The 13,984-nt window shown below is 52.6% G+C and overlaps 5 protein-coding genes across 5 annotated transcripts; 2 read left to right on the forward strand and 3 right to left on the reverse strand.

The window, feature by feature from the left end:
* Nucleotides 1-816: 816 nt before the first annotated feature.
* LTHEOB_3618 (2OG-Fe oxygenase) lies at nt 817-1,980 on the reverse strand (the record flags this gene model as incomplete). The annotated part of the gene is made up of 3 exons (XM_035512561.1): nt 817-1,499; nt 1,551-1,713; nt 1,762-1,980. 3 exons carry the CDS (start codon nt 1,978-1,980, stop codon nt 817-819), a joined length of 1,065 nt encoding a protein of 354 aa, XP_035362706.1.
* A 2,173-nt stretch (nt 1,981-4,153) lies between these two features.
* LTHEOB_3619 (Glycoside hydrolase family 43) lies at nt 4,154-6,081 on the forward strand (the record flags this gene model as incomplete). Its single annotated transcript, XM_035512562.1, has 9 exons — nt 4,154-4,415; nt 4,481-4,569; nt 4,628-4,982; nt 5,069-5,223; nt 5,277-5,386; nt 5,439-5,526; nt 5,581-5,695; nt 5,745-5,774; nt 5,828-6,081. 9 exons carry the CDS (start codon nt 4,154-4,156, stop codon nt 6,079-6,081), a joined length of 1,458 nt encoding a protein of 485 aa, XP_035362707.1.
* A 4-nt stretch (nt 6,082-6,085) lies between these two features.
* On the reverse strand, nt 6,086-7,062 carry LTHEOB_3620 (F-box domain cyclin-like protein; the record flags this gene model as incomplete). The annotated part of the gene is made up of 2 exons (XM_035512564.1): nt 6,086-6,879; nt 6,939-7,062. 2 exons carry the CDS (start codon nt 7,060-7,062, stop codon nt 6,086-6,088), a joined length of 918 nt encoding a protein of 305 aa, XP_035362708.1.
* A 1,745-nt stretch (nt 7,063-8,807) lies between these two features.
* On the forward strand, nt 8,808-9,728 carry LTHEOB_3621 (Extracellular serine-threonine rich protein; the record flags this gene model as incomplete). Its single annotated transcript, XM_035512565.1, has 1 exon — nt 8,808-9,728. The coding sequence occupies one exon, from the start codon at nt 8,808-8,810 to the stop codon at nt 9,726-9,728; it is 921 nt and encodes a 306-aa protein (XP_035362709.1).
* A 593-nt stretch (nt 9,729-10,321) lies between these two features.
* On the reverse strand, nt 10,322-10,703 carry LTHEOB_3622 (Pectate lyase; the record flags this gene model as incomplete). Its single annotated transcript, XM_035512566.1, has 3 exons — nt 10,322-10,338; nt 10,399-10,484; nt 10,579-10,703. 3 exons carry the CDS (start codon nt 10,701-10,703, stop codon nt 10,322-10,324), a joined length of 228 nt encoding a protein of 75 aa, XP_035362710.1.
* Between the last annotated feature and the right edge of the window lie 3,281 nt (nt 10,704-13,984).

The following is a 13,984-nucleotide window of genomic DNA, read 5'->3' on the forward strand; positions in this document are numbered from 1 at the left end:
TCTCATGTTTGGGAGCCAGGACGAACCCACCCTGGACGAGGGCCAAAGGGAAGTTCCCGCCATCAATGTCAGCTCTGCTGCAAGCAGATCCTCAATGGCGCTGGCTGGCGCTTGCAGGACAAGCCGCGTAGTCGAGCCGTCGATGGTCCATGGCCAAAGCCGTGCACGCCGTCCCGCCCCACGTGGGAGTGGTGATCTCGAACTTCGTGCACGCCTGGCGCGGGCTGCGCGGCTCGATACGAGTCATTGGCCGATCCAGCTGATGTGCCGCCGTCAATACTTTCTGGGTGACAGTGCTGACATACAGGAGCCTACGAGATCGCCAGTCGTCAGGCAGCTGTACTTGGACTCAATAAGGTCGTACTTCGGCGCTTGTGTGCTCGTCACGCAGTTCGATAGACTAGATACCTGTGCTGATGTCAACTTCGACGACGCGCTGCGGGGCTTCGCTGAAGGGGTCAAGTGTAGTGGGCCGCACTTCCAAAAGAGGGGGCGAGGCGGTGACTGACACTGAGGCAGACCGGCACCCCCTCTTTGTTGAGCCGGCTGCTAGGCCCTCACTTCGTAGTTTGGACGCGAGTAGGCTGGAATCCTCTGTAGAACTGTCTGGAGCTGGGGCGTACGTGCAAGACTGTGCCCAAGGCTTGCTGTCGATCTCATTTTGCCAACTTGACATTGTAGAGCTTGACCATGTCTCGCAGTTCTACCCCTTTAGGCTGAACTGTGTAGTTGAAGCGTGAAGTGCGACAGCGAATGCTTATCGTTTGGCTAAGCGGATATACTGTCCCTTCAGTTCACTGGATCTCCCCGGCACGCTCATTGCTCTTCCTGCAACTTCAAATCCGAGTTTCCAGTTTTTGCCTTGTTCGCTCTCCACTTATAGTACTCTCCCGCAGTCACGATGGGGTACTTCATCGGATTGTTTTCGCTGACGCAGGTTGGAACTGGCTCCAGCAGCTTACTCCGATCGAAGCCAAAGAAGAACGGTGCTGAGTATCTCTCCTTCCCGCTCTTGTTGATCACCCTGTGCACAGTTGACACAAAGTAGTCGTTCGTCTGCCGCATGAAGCAGTCTCCAATATTCACGACGAACGAGCCCGGCACAGGACTCGCCTTGATCCACTTGCCTGCCTTGTTGAGGACCTCCAGTCCACCCGAGTCATCCTGCGAAACAATCGTCCAACATTCAAAATCCGTGTGAGCGCCGAGCCCAGCTTGGTCGTCGGCAGAGGCGTCCTGCTCAGGATAGTGGAGGATACGCATCCCAGCCTCTGGTCGCGTTATATACTGGTCAAAAGACTCCTCAGGGAGATGAAGGGCAAGGGCGAATAGCCTAGTCATCCTGCGCGCAAGCCTTAGCAGCTGCGCGTAGTACGCTAGGAGGCCCTCCTTAAAGCCTGGAAGGTCGGATGGCCAGATGCTGATAGACTCCTCGTCCTTATCAACGGCTTCCGGGTCAACGGATGGCTCGTAGGACCAGTTGAAAGCCTCACTCAAGTCTACACGTGTCAAACTTTTGCGACTCAAAGGTTCGAGATAGGGGTATTTACCGTTCCGCTTCAGCGAATTGCGGTTGTAGGCTTTCATCGGGTGGTAGCCAACGAACTCGTTCGGCACCAGCCCCGTCCATACTTGCATCTTCTTCCCTTCGTCCGTGGCGAAGAATCGCTTTGCTTGCCGAAACGCCTCTTCTGCGTGGCTTGGGTCCAGCCCCTATCACACTTAGTATAATGGCTCTGCGTGCTCGATAGCAGCGCTTACATGACCAATAATGTAGAAGAAACCAATGCGATGGGCTGCTTCCCTCACTTTCTCAGCGACGGCGCGACGATCCTCCAGGAGATCGCTGTACATTCCCGACACATCAATGATCGGAATCTCATCTGCATCTACTGACTCGTTCGTTTCGAACTGGTACACCTGGCCATTCTGGAGCCGCAGTGTCCGCAGCGGTTGCGTTTCACTCTGCACTTGTGACATGGTGGCGTTCGAGATTGGTGAGAGGAACTTCGTCAGAACGTGGCAGCTTACCACTGCGTGCGGGGTTCAAGCAGCTTTATCAAACGAGCACTTCCCCACTGCTCGGCGATTGGATGCCGATCGCGCGGGTGCTCAAACCTGCTGCCGACATCACCTCTATCTTCTGCTACGGCTGCCGTTTATAATTTTGGATCAACCACTTAGACCATATCAGTTCTTCTCAGGAGTATAGTTATTGATGTTCTGGCTCTCCAAACACAGCATCGACGTCTTAGTCTCATTTTCTTACTTGCTAGGAAATTAGGAATGTCGACCATCTTATCTCTCTTATTCGTAGATGCAAACTACGAGTTGATCTCACAAGAATGACTCTTTTTTTTTTTTGGAAGTAGGCGTCACCAACTGCTTCATTATGTTGCCGTTTTTAAATTATATTTTTCTTGTCGAGCGCGTCAGAGTATCATGGCGCCAGAGTCAGCAGCGAGCACGCAAGAGCCCGCACAGATGCGGACCCGCCCTAGAACGCATCCGAAGTGTATTGCAGCTGTATTAATAATATAAACATCCCTTTCATCGGTATACTTCGTGCTGTGAAAGTTATTGAGCGTAACGTTAAACTAGTTCGTACATAAAAGTGACTTGGGAAAACAAGCTCTATATTCGGAATCTTAATTATTCCAAAATACCCTTGACTCGACAATATTGATTCCGGAATTGAAAGCAGTCAGTATATTTCAGTACTAATAGCCGCTCCCACTCGGGTTTTCTTTTTCTTTTTTTTGTAACTTCAGAGTACCTTCCCTTCTCCTTTCAGAGAATTCGACCAGAATTCACAGCGAACACCATAACATTTTTGACATTTGGAGCGAAATTTCTACAGCATCTCAATCGCTTCTTCAATGGGTCATACGTCCTTTGGGCTGCTGCAGAACATACTGGCAGGAGGAGCAACCAAATTTACAACCGACACTGAGGTCATATTTGCAAACAGACTGGAGATTAACCATTCCGTCACCGGTCAGTCACCCGTCCATGTCTCTATTCCACTTAGCAAACTGTAATCAGTATTATCAATGATGATTTGAAGATTAGATTCACCATAACGAGAGACAGCATCTCTCGATGCCTGGGCACATGATATCCAATTTCGCCGGACAACACTTGACAAAACTTGGTGGCTCCTGTATGATCTTCAGCGGTAAAATTTACTGCGCACGTGTGGCTACCCATGCCTGGACGGACACACAATTTTTGCAGGGTAAAAACTCATCCTTGTACTGATCCACTACGCCGTTGGGCCCTGTATTGCGTCATCCGATCGATAGAACGAAGAAGCGCAAATATTATTGGGCCTTGCAACACTATGCATACCATGCTATCTCACCTTACATGTCAAATTTCGATTGACTGGTTTACATGACTGTAGTCGAACACTGATAGTGTTTGCCTCCAGATAAGTATCAACTACTTGCGACTTTACTGCGATCAGGTACCTCTTCGTACTGACAAGTACCTCGTGTTGGAAAGGGCGTTGCTATTGGCTTACCACTGCACAGATTGTCTTTCGAGGCTCATGCGAGATGGCATGACTTACACTTCCGGGAACCCACAAAGCAAGCGACGACGCATGGCGTTCAAATGGACTCGGTTGACGCCTTGGCGGGCGAGCCACCAAGCGATCCAGAGCGCGGCGAGAATCCTAGTATGCAGCGCTAAGCCTTGGCTCCACCACAAAAAGCACCATACTCGCCCACCATGGGTTTAAATCTACGGAGGAAAAAAAGGCAAATGTCTGAGACGGACTAAAACCTGAATCATTAGCCACCTTCAGCCCCGGAATTCTACCAACAGAGAGGAAACGGGTGCCTTGCATCGGCCACTATGCCACGCAGCGGGATTGCGGGGAAGTGCGGGGATTATTGCCTTGGGGCCAAGCGAGGCACAGGAACAAACGACCTGCCGCACGGGGTAAAGACGACCGAAACGCGAACGAGCACGAACAGGGCAGACCTCATGGCGAATATTTTCCGCCCGGCACACGTCCTCTCGGGAGAAGGGTCGCCGGAATTGTCTTGGCCGCTTTCATTTTTAAATTCGGGGCATCAAGGGACTGCTGCGCCGGTCACTCTTACTGTCTCCATCCCTGCCCGCATCACCTGCAGTAGTCGACACCATGCGGAAAGCCCTGCTATCCCTGCTCTTCGCGGCCGGTGCTGCTGTCGTGAACGCAAAGTACATCGTGCCCGGCGGCCGCTGGCATGACACGGACGGGAACCTTATCAACGCGCACGCCGGTGGCGTCACCGTCGACCCGGAGAGCGGAAAGTTCTACTGGTTCGGCGAGTACAAGATCGAAGGGCAAGAGGAGGGTGGTGGCGTGACGGTGTACAGCTCCGAGGATCTGGCTACCTGGACGTACGAGGGCCTTGCACTGGGTAAGTCTTGTCCGAACATGAGAGTAAAAAGAGAAAAAAAAAACAGAATAATTAACATGCATCAGAGCCGATTGAGGGTCACCAGTACATCTCGCCTGAGCACATCATTCAGCGGCCCAAGGTGGCATACAGCGAGAGCCTGAACCAGTACCACGTGAGTAATTGAATGCGGCATTTCTGGAAACTTCCAGCTGATCAAGTACTCGCTGTAGATGTGGTGGCATGCGGACAACTCGTCGTACGGCTGGCTGCTCCAAGGCTTCGCGACGGCCGACACCATCGCCGGCCCGTACACCTTCGTCAACGCCACCGCTCCGCTTGGCAACTGGTCCCAGGATTTCGGCATGTTCACCGACTACAAGGATGGCAAGACCTACGCGCTCTACTCCAACGGCGACCGCAAGGAAGGCCGCGACGTGTACCTGACCAGCTACGACGACGGCATCACCGAACTTGACGAAGTCATCTACCGCTGGGACAAGTTCGATCTCGAGGCCCCCACAATCATCCAGACGGAAAAGAGCTACTACGCATTGATGAGCCACAAGACCGGTTACCGCCCGAACAGTGCGTCCTTTCTTTTTTTTTTTTTTTTGCTTTTGGGCCATCTTAGTCCCCATTTTCTCCTGGCTTGGTGCTGACAAAAATGGTAGATGTTGTGGCTTTCCGTGCGGATTCACTGGCCGGTCCTTGGTCACAGCCTTTCATTGTGGCGCCGTTGAACACTCGAACGTACAACTCTCAGTCGGGCTTTTCGTTGAGGATTGTCGGTGAGAAAAAAACCACCTACCTCTACCTTGGTGACCAGGTAAGTCGGGGTGCCTGAACGTTGTTTGCCCGGTTCCCTGACAACAGCGGTAGTGGGATATGAAATCTCTGTGGGAGAGCCGGTACATCTGGCTGCCCATCAATATCGATGACGAGAAGAAGACGCTCGATGTGGAATGGCACGACGTGTATGACTTGGATGTGTAAGTGTGCGCAGCGTGGATGGTGAGAGTCGTGGCTAATTCGGGCGCATAGTAAATCTGGAGAGTGGAGCGCTGTTGAAGGAACCGTTTACTACGGAGCCGATGCAACGACAAGCGGAAGCGCTTTCAAACAGGAGGCCGTAAGTACAGCGCAGGCAAACACACTGAAGGATAACGGTACTGAGCCCAAGTAGAACTTCGCCAGCCAGGGAACCATTGTGACTGGCATCTACGGCAATGACAGCACCGTGACATTCGAGGGCATCGAAGGAACAGGAAAGGACCAGTGGGTCTCGTTCTATTACCAGAGTGAGTTTTTATGTGCGGAAAACGAGAACTTGACTAACCACCATCCAAGACACTGATGACATGGGTTTCGGAGATCAGCGTAAGCACCCGCATTTGCCAGCGTTTTCCATAGTTTTACTGACTGCTCTTCAGCTGGTGGCTCTCCTGATCGCATCGGCGGAGCTTGGCAACTTCGCCGCATCAGCAGCGTCGTCGTCAACGGCGACACCCAGAGCGTGCACACTCTCTACCAGCGCGACACGCACAAGGGAATAATCCTCTCTACGCCGCTCCTCCTCCCGCTCAAGGAAGGACCGAACACCATTACCGTTGGCGGACTGAGCAACGGGGTCGACGTGAAGGGCGCAGATCTGGACAAGATCGTTGTGTATCCCCCGGAGGAATAGTAGCTTAATCGATGAAACCGACCGGTAGGGCGAGGAAATGAGCCCTGCGAAGAAAACCGACGGCATTGTACTCGTATTCGTTCTCGTCGTATTCCTCGTACGTGTAGGTGATTGGGAAACCCGAAGCTATGCAAGCCCTCTTGAACCGTTCCGAAACACCGTAAGGGCTGTAAAGTTCCAATCGTACCGCCGGAGCTACTTTGCGCATCGCGGTGAGAGCTTTGGTAAGGACTGATTCGTCGATGGCCCTATCCGGTACGTATGCCCAGAGATATCCGCCCACCAGCTCCAATGTAGGAGGGATAATTTCGCGCAGAACGTGTTCGTCGATCCAATCGGGATGCGGCAGAAGAGGACCAAGCCAAAGGTAACTATCGTCGATGCCGTGGCGGAGAGTAGTCATGTTGCCCAACTTCAGCGGATGGTCGTAAGTACCGAAGTCCCTCTCGATGACAAGCGTTTCCAGGCTCTCACCCGCGAGCTGTAAAGCAACGGCATACTCGCTGCAGTCAGTTGGGCAGCATTCAAATGGCGGCTGCTGTGATTTGGAATGAATGACCAAGGACTTTAGTTCCTGCGGGATGGCCAACAGATCCGCCAGCTCTCCAACCGAGAAATCCGAGTTCAACAGCTCTAGCTTCCGAAGTCTTGTCGATCGTTTTCGGCAGCGGACGTGGTCTCTGCATCCATCGCGGGCGTTGTAGATGGTGAGTGCTTCCAAGTTTGGATGTAGGAAGACAGCGTCGACGTTATGAAGCGGGTACCTTTGGCCATTGCCACTCACGAAGCACAGCCTGCCTTGGCGGTCACGCCGGTCAGTGGGTTGGCTTTGGCCAACGATGATTCTCGAAACTCACAGGTCTTCAGGGACGTAAGGATCTCCCCTCGAGCAGCGCGAGCGAAGATATTATTAAACTCATCACTGTCCAGGTGGCACGATTCGATGGACAAATTCACGAGATTATTGAGGGCAGGAAGCATGCAATAGTCCGACGGCTCGCCAGCGCGGTGGCTGTCACCGGCCCGCTTTATGAGGAAATTGCGAACCAGACGAGCTCGCCGCGGCTGAGATCTGATCGAAAGACGAAAAGCTTGGAGCTCAGTGGCGCTTCGTATGGCTACGAAGTCATAGAGATGCGGCTCGATGGCGCGGTAGATCGTCCAGCAGGTTTGCGCCAAGGACAGCAATTCCGACCGGGTGAGGCAGTGCAGCACCAGGTCAAATAATTCTACCGGTAGGCTTTCCATTCCTGCGTTAGAGAGGAGAAGGACGGCGCGGTTTCGAGATGGAAATGAGATGGGGCGTTTGGAAGCGGCGCCGGCCAGGAATTGTGCGGGGCTAAGTGCGCTAAAAATAGCTGACGTCAGGGGTGATCACCGCCCGGCATTTCAGAAATCCTTCCTATCCGCTTCTTCACCATCACCTCGCACACCGACCATACGGACCGGTTTCATGCTGTGGCAAACGCCGTCAGTTGACGGTCCCAGGAGAGGCACTGCCAGCTCGGTCTTCTCCTCGCCCGCCATGGCCCGCTCAGCGCGCCCGCCCCTCGATCCAATGGGGCGCCATTTCCCGGATTGGAGCACCCCTCTCTTCCTCAAACGCTCATGACAAGTGCTGGCTGCTGTTTCCAGGATGACGCCCGGAGGCAAGAGTCGGAAACGCCGCTGTTTGCCGGCAGTGCGGCAAATGAGGCCGCTTCGTGTCACAACACAGCCGTCCCCTTGAGCGAACCGGAGTTCCCATCGGTTGAATAATACCCACTCGTGTGATTGGGCGTGTGCGTGCGCTCAGGTCGACTCGTTTTCTGAGAACCGTTCCCCGCCTGGACGTCTGTTACGAGTCCGATGCGGCGAATAAACGCCGGGGGAATCGTGCAGCGCCTGCAAAAGGGGGAGAACAAAGCTCACGATATCGATTGATCGGCCCAGCCGGCTCTCATTTTGAATTCGACGCCTTGCTCTCAGTCATCCGAGGCCTAGCCTGCGGCGCGACTTTGGTGTGCGGTGGTAGTGCCCTTTCGCTCTGGGCTTCGACGCTGCCGATCGCGTATTGCCTCTTGAAACGATTGCCCCAGATGGCTATACGAACGGCATAAAGTAGCCTGCTGGCACGGGCCCTGGACACGGATCAGTCGCAGCTGCACCGACTTCTGGCGCCGCAGTCGAGACGCCTCCAAGACCGCGCATCGTGAGCACTGCCTGGCGCTCGATGTTTCGACTGACGTGCTCAGAGCCAGAACGCTTCCGCATCCCTGGAAAGCTGGGGCAGAAACGCCACCACGGCAGCATCGGCAGCTCGTACGTGCGTCGATCAATTACCCGCTTTTACGAACGCCAAGAGGGAACCGACCCCTTGTGGTAACGAGCGAGCCATTTGGGTTGTATCCCACAGCCCACGGGATGGCGCATAGTGTCCATCGCAATCTGCCGCTCGTAATGGCGGGGAGGGCGGTCACGAGTAGCCCGAGCCGAAGCCACTACTCCGCCAAGCCGCCCGGATATACCAGCGCACAAGCTTCAGCCCTACGCGAACCAAGCAATAAAGCCTATACGAAGCACGGGGCCGCTGTCTTGCCACGGGGGTATAGATATCGCGCCCTTTCTCCAAGCCAGTCCTTCTTTCTCTCCAGCACCGCGCCTCTCCCTTGCTCAACTACAGTCGCTCCTTCGACAACATCAAACAACCACACTCGTTCTAAAACACTTCACTTCAAACCGCCAAAATGCGTTACCAGATCCTCGCCACTGCCCTTGCGGCCCAGATCACCCTCTCGGCTGCCATGCCCTCGCCCGACAAGACCGTCTACGAGACCGAGATCGACACCATCACCTCCTGCGGTCCCGAGGTCACCAACTGCCCGGCTCGCAGCACCCAGCCCGGCTACGCCGCTCCCTCTGAGCCCGCTGCCGTGACCAGCGTTCCCGCCTACGCTCCCCCGTCTGAGCCCTCTGCTCCCGCCTCGGCCCCGTCTGGCCCTGCTTCGTCTGGCCCGGCTCCCTCTGCCCCGGCTTCGTCTGGCCCGGCCCCGTCCGCCCCGGCCCCGTCCGCCCCCGCTTCCAGCGGCGTTGACGGCAGCCACCCCGACGGCCCCAAGACCATCTACACCACCGATGTCCAGACCATCACCTCGTGCGGTCCTGAGGTCACCAACTGCCCGGCCCGCAGCACCCAGCCCCCGGCCACCGCCACCGGCTCTGTTCCCTCCGGCACCCCCGGCAAGACCTGCGAGGAGCAGGAGAACATGTGCCGCGGCAAGCCCAACGCCAACATGGCCACTTGCTCTGCTGAGCGTGCTGCCTGCGACGGCTACATCCCCGGCCAGCCCTCGGGCACCACCTCTGCCCCCGCTCCCTCTGGCACCTCCTCGGGCGGCCAGACCTGCGAGGAGCAGGAGAACATGTGCCGTGGCAAGCCCAACGCCAACATGGCCACTTGCTCTGCTGAGCGTGCTGCTTGCGATGGCTACATCCCCGGCCAGCCCTCCGGCGGCAGCCCCCCGAGCAACGCCACCGCCTCGCTCAGCAACCCGACCCCCACCCCGGCTCAGCCTACCCCCGCCCAGTGGACCGGTGCCGCTTCGGCTTCGTTCGTCTCCTTCGGCGTCATGGCTCTCGGTGCCGCCGCTGCTGCTTTCGTCATGTAAATTTGATCTTCTTCAGTTGAGTTGAGTGAGAGGGGGAGGTGGGTGGATGCGCATTGATGGAGGGGGTAGAGCTTAGATATCCAATGCATTGACCTGGCAATAAACTTTTGATGCAGTTTTTTGTATTATAGAAAAACAACTTTTCCCAAGTGATCGCGCCTGTCTCTTTCGGAGCTTGATCAGATGGCTTTGGGAATGATTCGATTCGCTGTATATATATATATTTGAATGCAAGAGAAGATGAATATACAATCATGCAATTTAAGCATAAGAACAATCTAGAAGTCTATTCACAAGTCTATGTGCCTCTATGGTATCATGAAATGTCTTTCGTAACTGGAGCCTCTTCCAAACGCCTCAAAGGAATACTATAAAGGAGAGATGAGGATAAACGAGGGGCAGTGCGAATTTTCCAACGCTTCCACGCTCCAGGAGAAGGGATTCCCCTTGGGCGTGGTGAAGACAGACGGTGTTCGCAGCCGATGTCCGTGCATCAAGTGCAGGGGGCGAGGTGAACTTTGAGCCGCCGATCGGCTGGAACGTTTGGACCAGGTTACAGGGATAAGTAGTAACATGCTCGTTGTCTGCGCAAATTATTTGGTTTTCCACGCTGCGGCGCAAAACCCATCAGTGAACCATCTACACAAGATTGTCCGGGAACCGTGCTTACAAGCAATCAGCGCTTTGCTCTTGTTGTTCAGGGTGCGGCCGAGATAGGTGAGTTCAGGGTTCTTGTACGGGAGGACCGATGATTGACTGGACGATTAATGATCAGCTGCATGGATTTCGCAAAAGCCCGCTGATGCGGCTCTTTCTTCCCCCCTTCTCCGATAAAAAGAGATCAACTCACGTCTTTGGATGGATGAGGGTCGGTGGCTTCAGCGTCTTCAGCTTGCAGCGTTCCGCCTTGATCATCCGTGCATTGGCGAGGAGCCAGAGCCCCAGTGATTCCTCGAGGACGACCTTAACGACCATTTTTGTTTTTTTTTCCTTCTCGCTGGAGAGTGAATGCACCGCACGACTTGCAAAACACACAGTCTGGGAAGCGTACTTATATAGCGCCCATTCCAAATCCAAAGGGGTTGGGGAGCATGGCATCAAGATTGCGTGCCCAACCGAGGAATGTCCGACCGGTCGCAGAGCTATTTTCTGTTCCGGCTCACCCCATCATCATGGCGCGTCGCCGCGACGCTTGATAGATTGCGAAAAGGCGGCTTCAAACTGTTGCAGATTCTGTGGGTTTTGAAGGGCTGGGTCAGTCCATCCGATAGGGCCGATAGGGAGATGTCAGTCGAGTCTCATGTCCTGGTATCCACTTCTTGCAAAAAGTTGATACAAGTTGATGGTCTGGGTGTAACCACGCCTCTGATAAGGCGGATGCTTCCGAAGTCGGCAGCGTCCGATGGTGACAGCGAAGAGCCTCAGTGAGTCATCATAATCGAACAATATCGAAGAGAATCTACACTACGCAGATGGTATTTTACAGATATACGTTGAGAAAAGCGACGGTTTCGCTGAGAAATGATATTTGAACTATGTGGTTAAGATGCTTCAGTATGGAATGGGAGTGTTCCTGGATCAACGCGCCCCGCTGGGTAAGATGCAGCTCGACCTTACGGCATGAACGGCATCTCCTAAACCCATCAACATTCCAACACCCAAGTATAAAACCTCAGTGTAACACGGCAGACCTTGGGGTCTTGATGATACGTATTTGCCATCTCTTGAAGTTTATAACGAAAAAGGTCTTCTGTCTTCTTCACAACTCCGAAGCGTCTGAAAGTTATTCTGGACCTCGAAAACAATTGATCCGATTTTCGGCCATTGTTCAGAAAAGAGTGGGACCAGGCTACCTTGCTGATTAAGTGAGCTCGCCTTCTATCGCACAGGCAAGAACATAATGTCAAGGGACATGAGAGAACAGTTCTTAATTTTGATTCTAGATAGCACTTGTTGCAAGAGAAAATCACTCTAGGCTTTAGTGGAAACTGTCATCACCTCTATCATTTACGCTACCCTTCTAGTCCTAAGCCACCGTGCTTGCATTGCTGACCGACACTTCACCGATAGCGGACGCCATGACCCTTGCGCATCATTGATCTACCCGTGCCACTGTCCATTGCCCTGCCAACTGGGCCACCGCGCTAGTAAATTAAGCTTTATCTATGTTGACTTTCTGTCCACTTAAAATTTATTGTACAGTATGTATGCTTACAGCGAAATGACTACTTGGAATAATTTAAATACTCCACCAATTGCTTGAAATGCCCAAACATGTACAATGTTCTTTTCTTACGGCGGGTTATTGAGCTCACTGAAAGCTTGAAACATGATCATTTAATCAAGCTCAAGCTAGGTACCGTATCATTTTATAAAATGATGCGGTACCTAGAATTAAGCGAGGGAGATCTGAATTCTCTCAAGTGTAGACCGTATCACTATCTATGTTTATTCTATTCAGCCATCAGAGCTGACGAGGAACGCGAATATCTTATAGGTAAATACTTGTAGTATCCTGTTCATTCATGGATCTGATTTTAAAAAATCTAGATACCAATCTACTAGGTATTGCAGAGAGGTTAAGGTGAGCGCTGATGTGGCTGCGTCACAGGCAAGGAGGTAAACTCCATCGCCCCCACCAAGGCCTATGCTGTGCTATTAGACAGCAGTCTTGCTCGTTGCATCAGGATAAGAGAAGGATCACTGCAGAGGGTGAACGAGTGTTCAATTATCAAATCATCCAAACTTCCTGCGCACAAGGTTTAAGGTTTTTCTGGTAGGTAGGCGCTGTCGATGCTGGAAGCAAGGGAAATTTGTAGGCACGCGCAGCACAGACAACAGGATCGGACAGCAAATTAATTTGCTACCGGCTCTTCCGGCTTTTTCAGCTCTTTCAGCTCTTTCAGCTCTTTCAGCTCTTTCAGCTCTTCCAGCTCGTCCAGCTCATCTAGATCCTCTAGCGCTGGTGGCGCTGGCGGCAACTCGAGTTGCTATCCGCCACATGCGTCTGACCTAGCCCTACTATCTCTGTTACCAAGTAAGGAAATTTGCCGATGAAGTCACTAGAGATCCTGGTAATCCCGGAAGAAGATATAGTGTAGGCTAGCGGTTTTGCGATCTAAACAATGCATATAACATTGTCGGGATACTATTTCGGGATAGCTTCATCCCGTTCAACCTCACTCCGCTTGACACCGCACCTTATACTTTAAGAAAATGAACCATGAGTCACTACAGTTGGAACAAAAACCCTCTGATTTAGAGTCAATGCAGATCGTGTGGTCGCGCCGAGGCAAAAGGTCGTGTTGGCGGAGGAAGGCACAACCATATTTTTGCCATCCTATTTGGCGGCTTTGTGGTAATCATAGTCTAGTGACTGGGGCTCTATTTTATATTTCCGAGTCACTGATTATCTGTAGATCTGATAGAGAGTGTGCGATAACGTCATTTCTTAGCTTAAAGAAAGAACAAAATCAAGCATAAAACAGCAACAGAAATGGAAATGAGATATTTATCGGTTCCTCATTAGCAAAGATGTGCCGAGCCGTGTTCATCACTTTTAACCCAGAACCTTCTCTTCTGCCCCTTTCCCTCAGAGATCCACTGTTTTATCTCTTGGTCATTGGTCACTGTGGCTGTCTTCAGTAACACCTCCGTCTCTGGTCCTCTTAGTTGAGCAATTACTTGCCACGCATTGTTCAGAAGAGAAGAGCTTGTCGTATTGCCAAAGTAAACTGTGACGATGAGGACAAGACAAAGATGTATGAAAATGTTCCCTACGACAATAAGAAACCCCAAGAAATGCTTCGGTTTCAGGCATGCAACATGAGAGACCGTCCTAGCTTCTGAAATGGTGTCAAATGTTGGTAACCAATCGTAGTACGCCATGCGCAATACGGATGTCATTAGCGCTTGCCAGGCGAGTGCCGGATTGTCCGTTTCCACAAGCACATCTCGGAAGATGGCATTGAGGACTGGATTAAGTATCTGCATAGCAACGCTATTTCGGTAGCCCGTAGTGCTGGTCATGACATTATACGATGTGCAATTCTCACAAGGTGCGTAGATTTCATAGTGATCAACGTCGGCAGGATTACTCTTGAATGGCCACCAGATCAAGCTGTTGAGGAAGTCGTAAGTCTCATTTGTTGAGTAATGGTGGTTTTGAAAAAGACTTGAGGCCTTAAGTGGTGCTGAAATGCTTTCAAGGTGAGGCGCCCAATCAGTTGTATTCAAGAACCATTGTGTTCTCCCCA

Source organism: Lasiodiplodia theobromae, assembly GCF_012971845.1.
Source record: "Lasiodiplodia theobromae strain AM2As chromosome Unknown scaffold_9, whole genome shotgun sequence".
Taxonomy (NCBI): domain Eukaryota; kingdom Fungi; phylum Ascomycota; class Dothideomycetes; order Botryosphaeriales; family Botryosphaeriaceae; genus Lasiodiplodia; species Lasiodiplodia theobromae.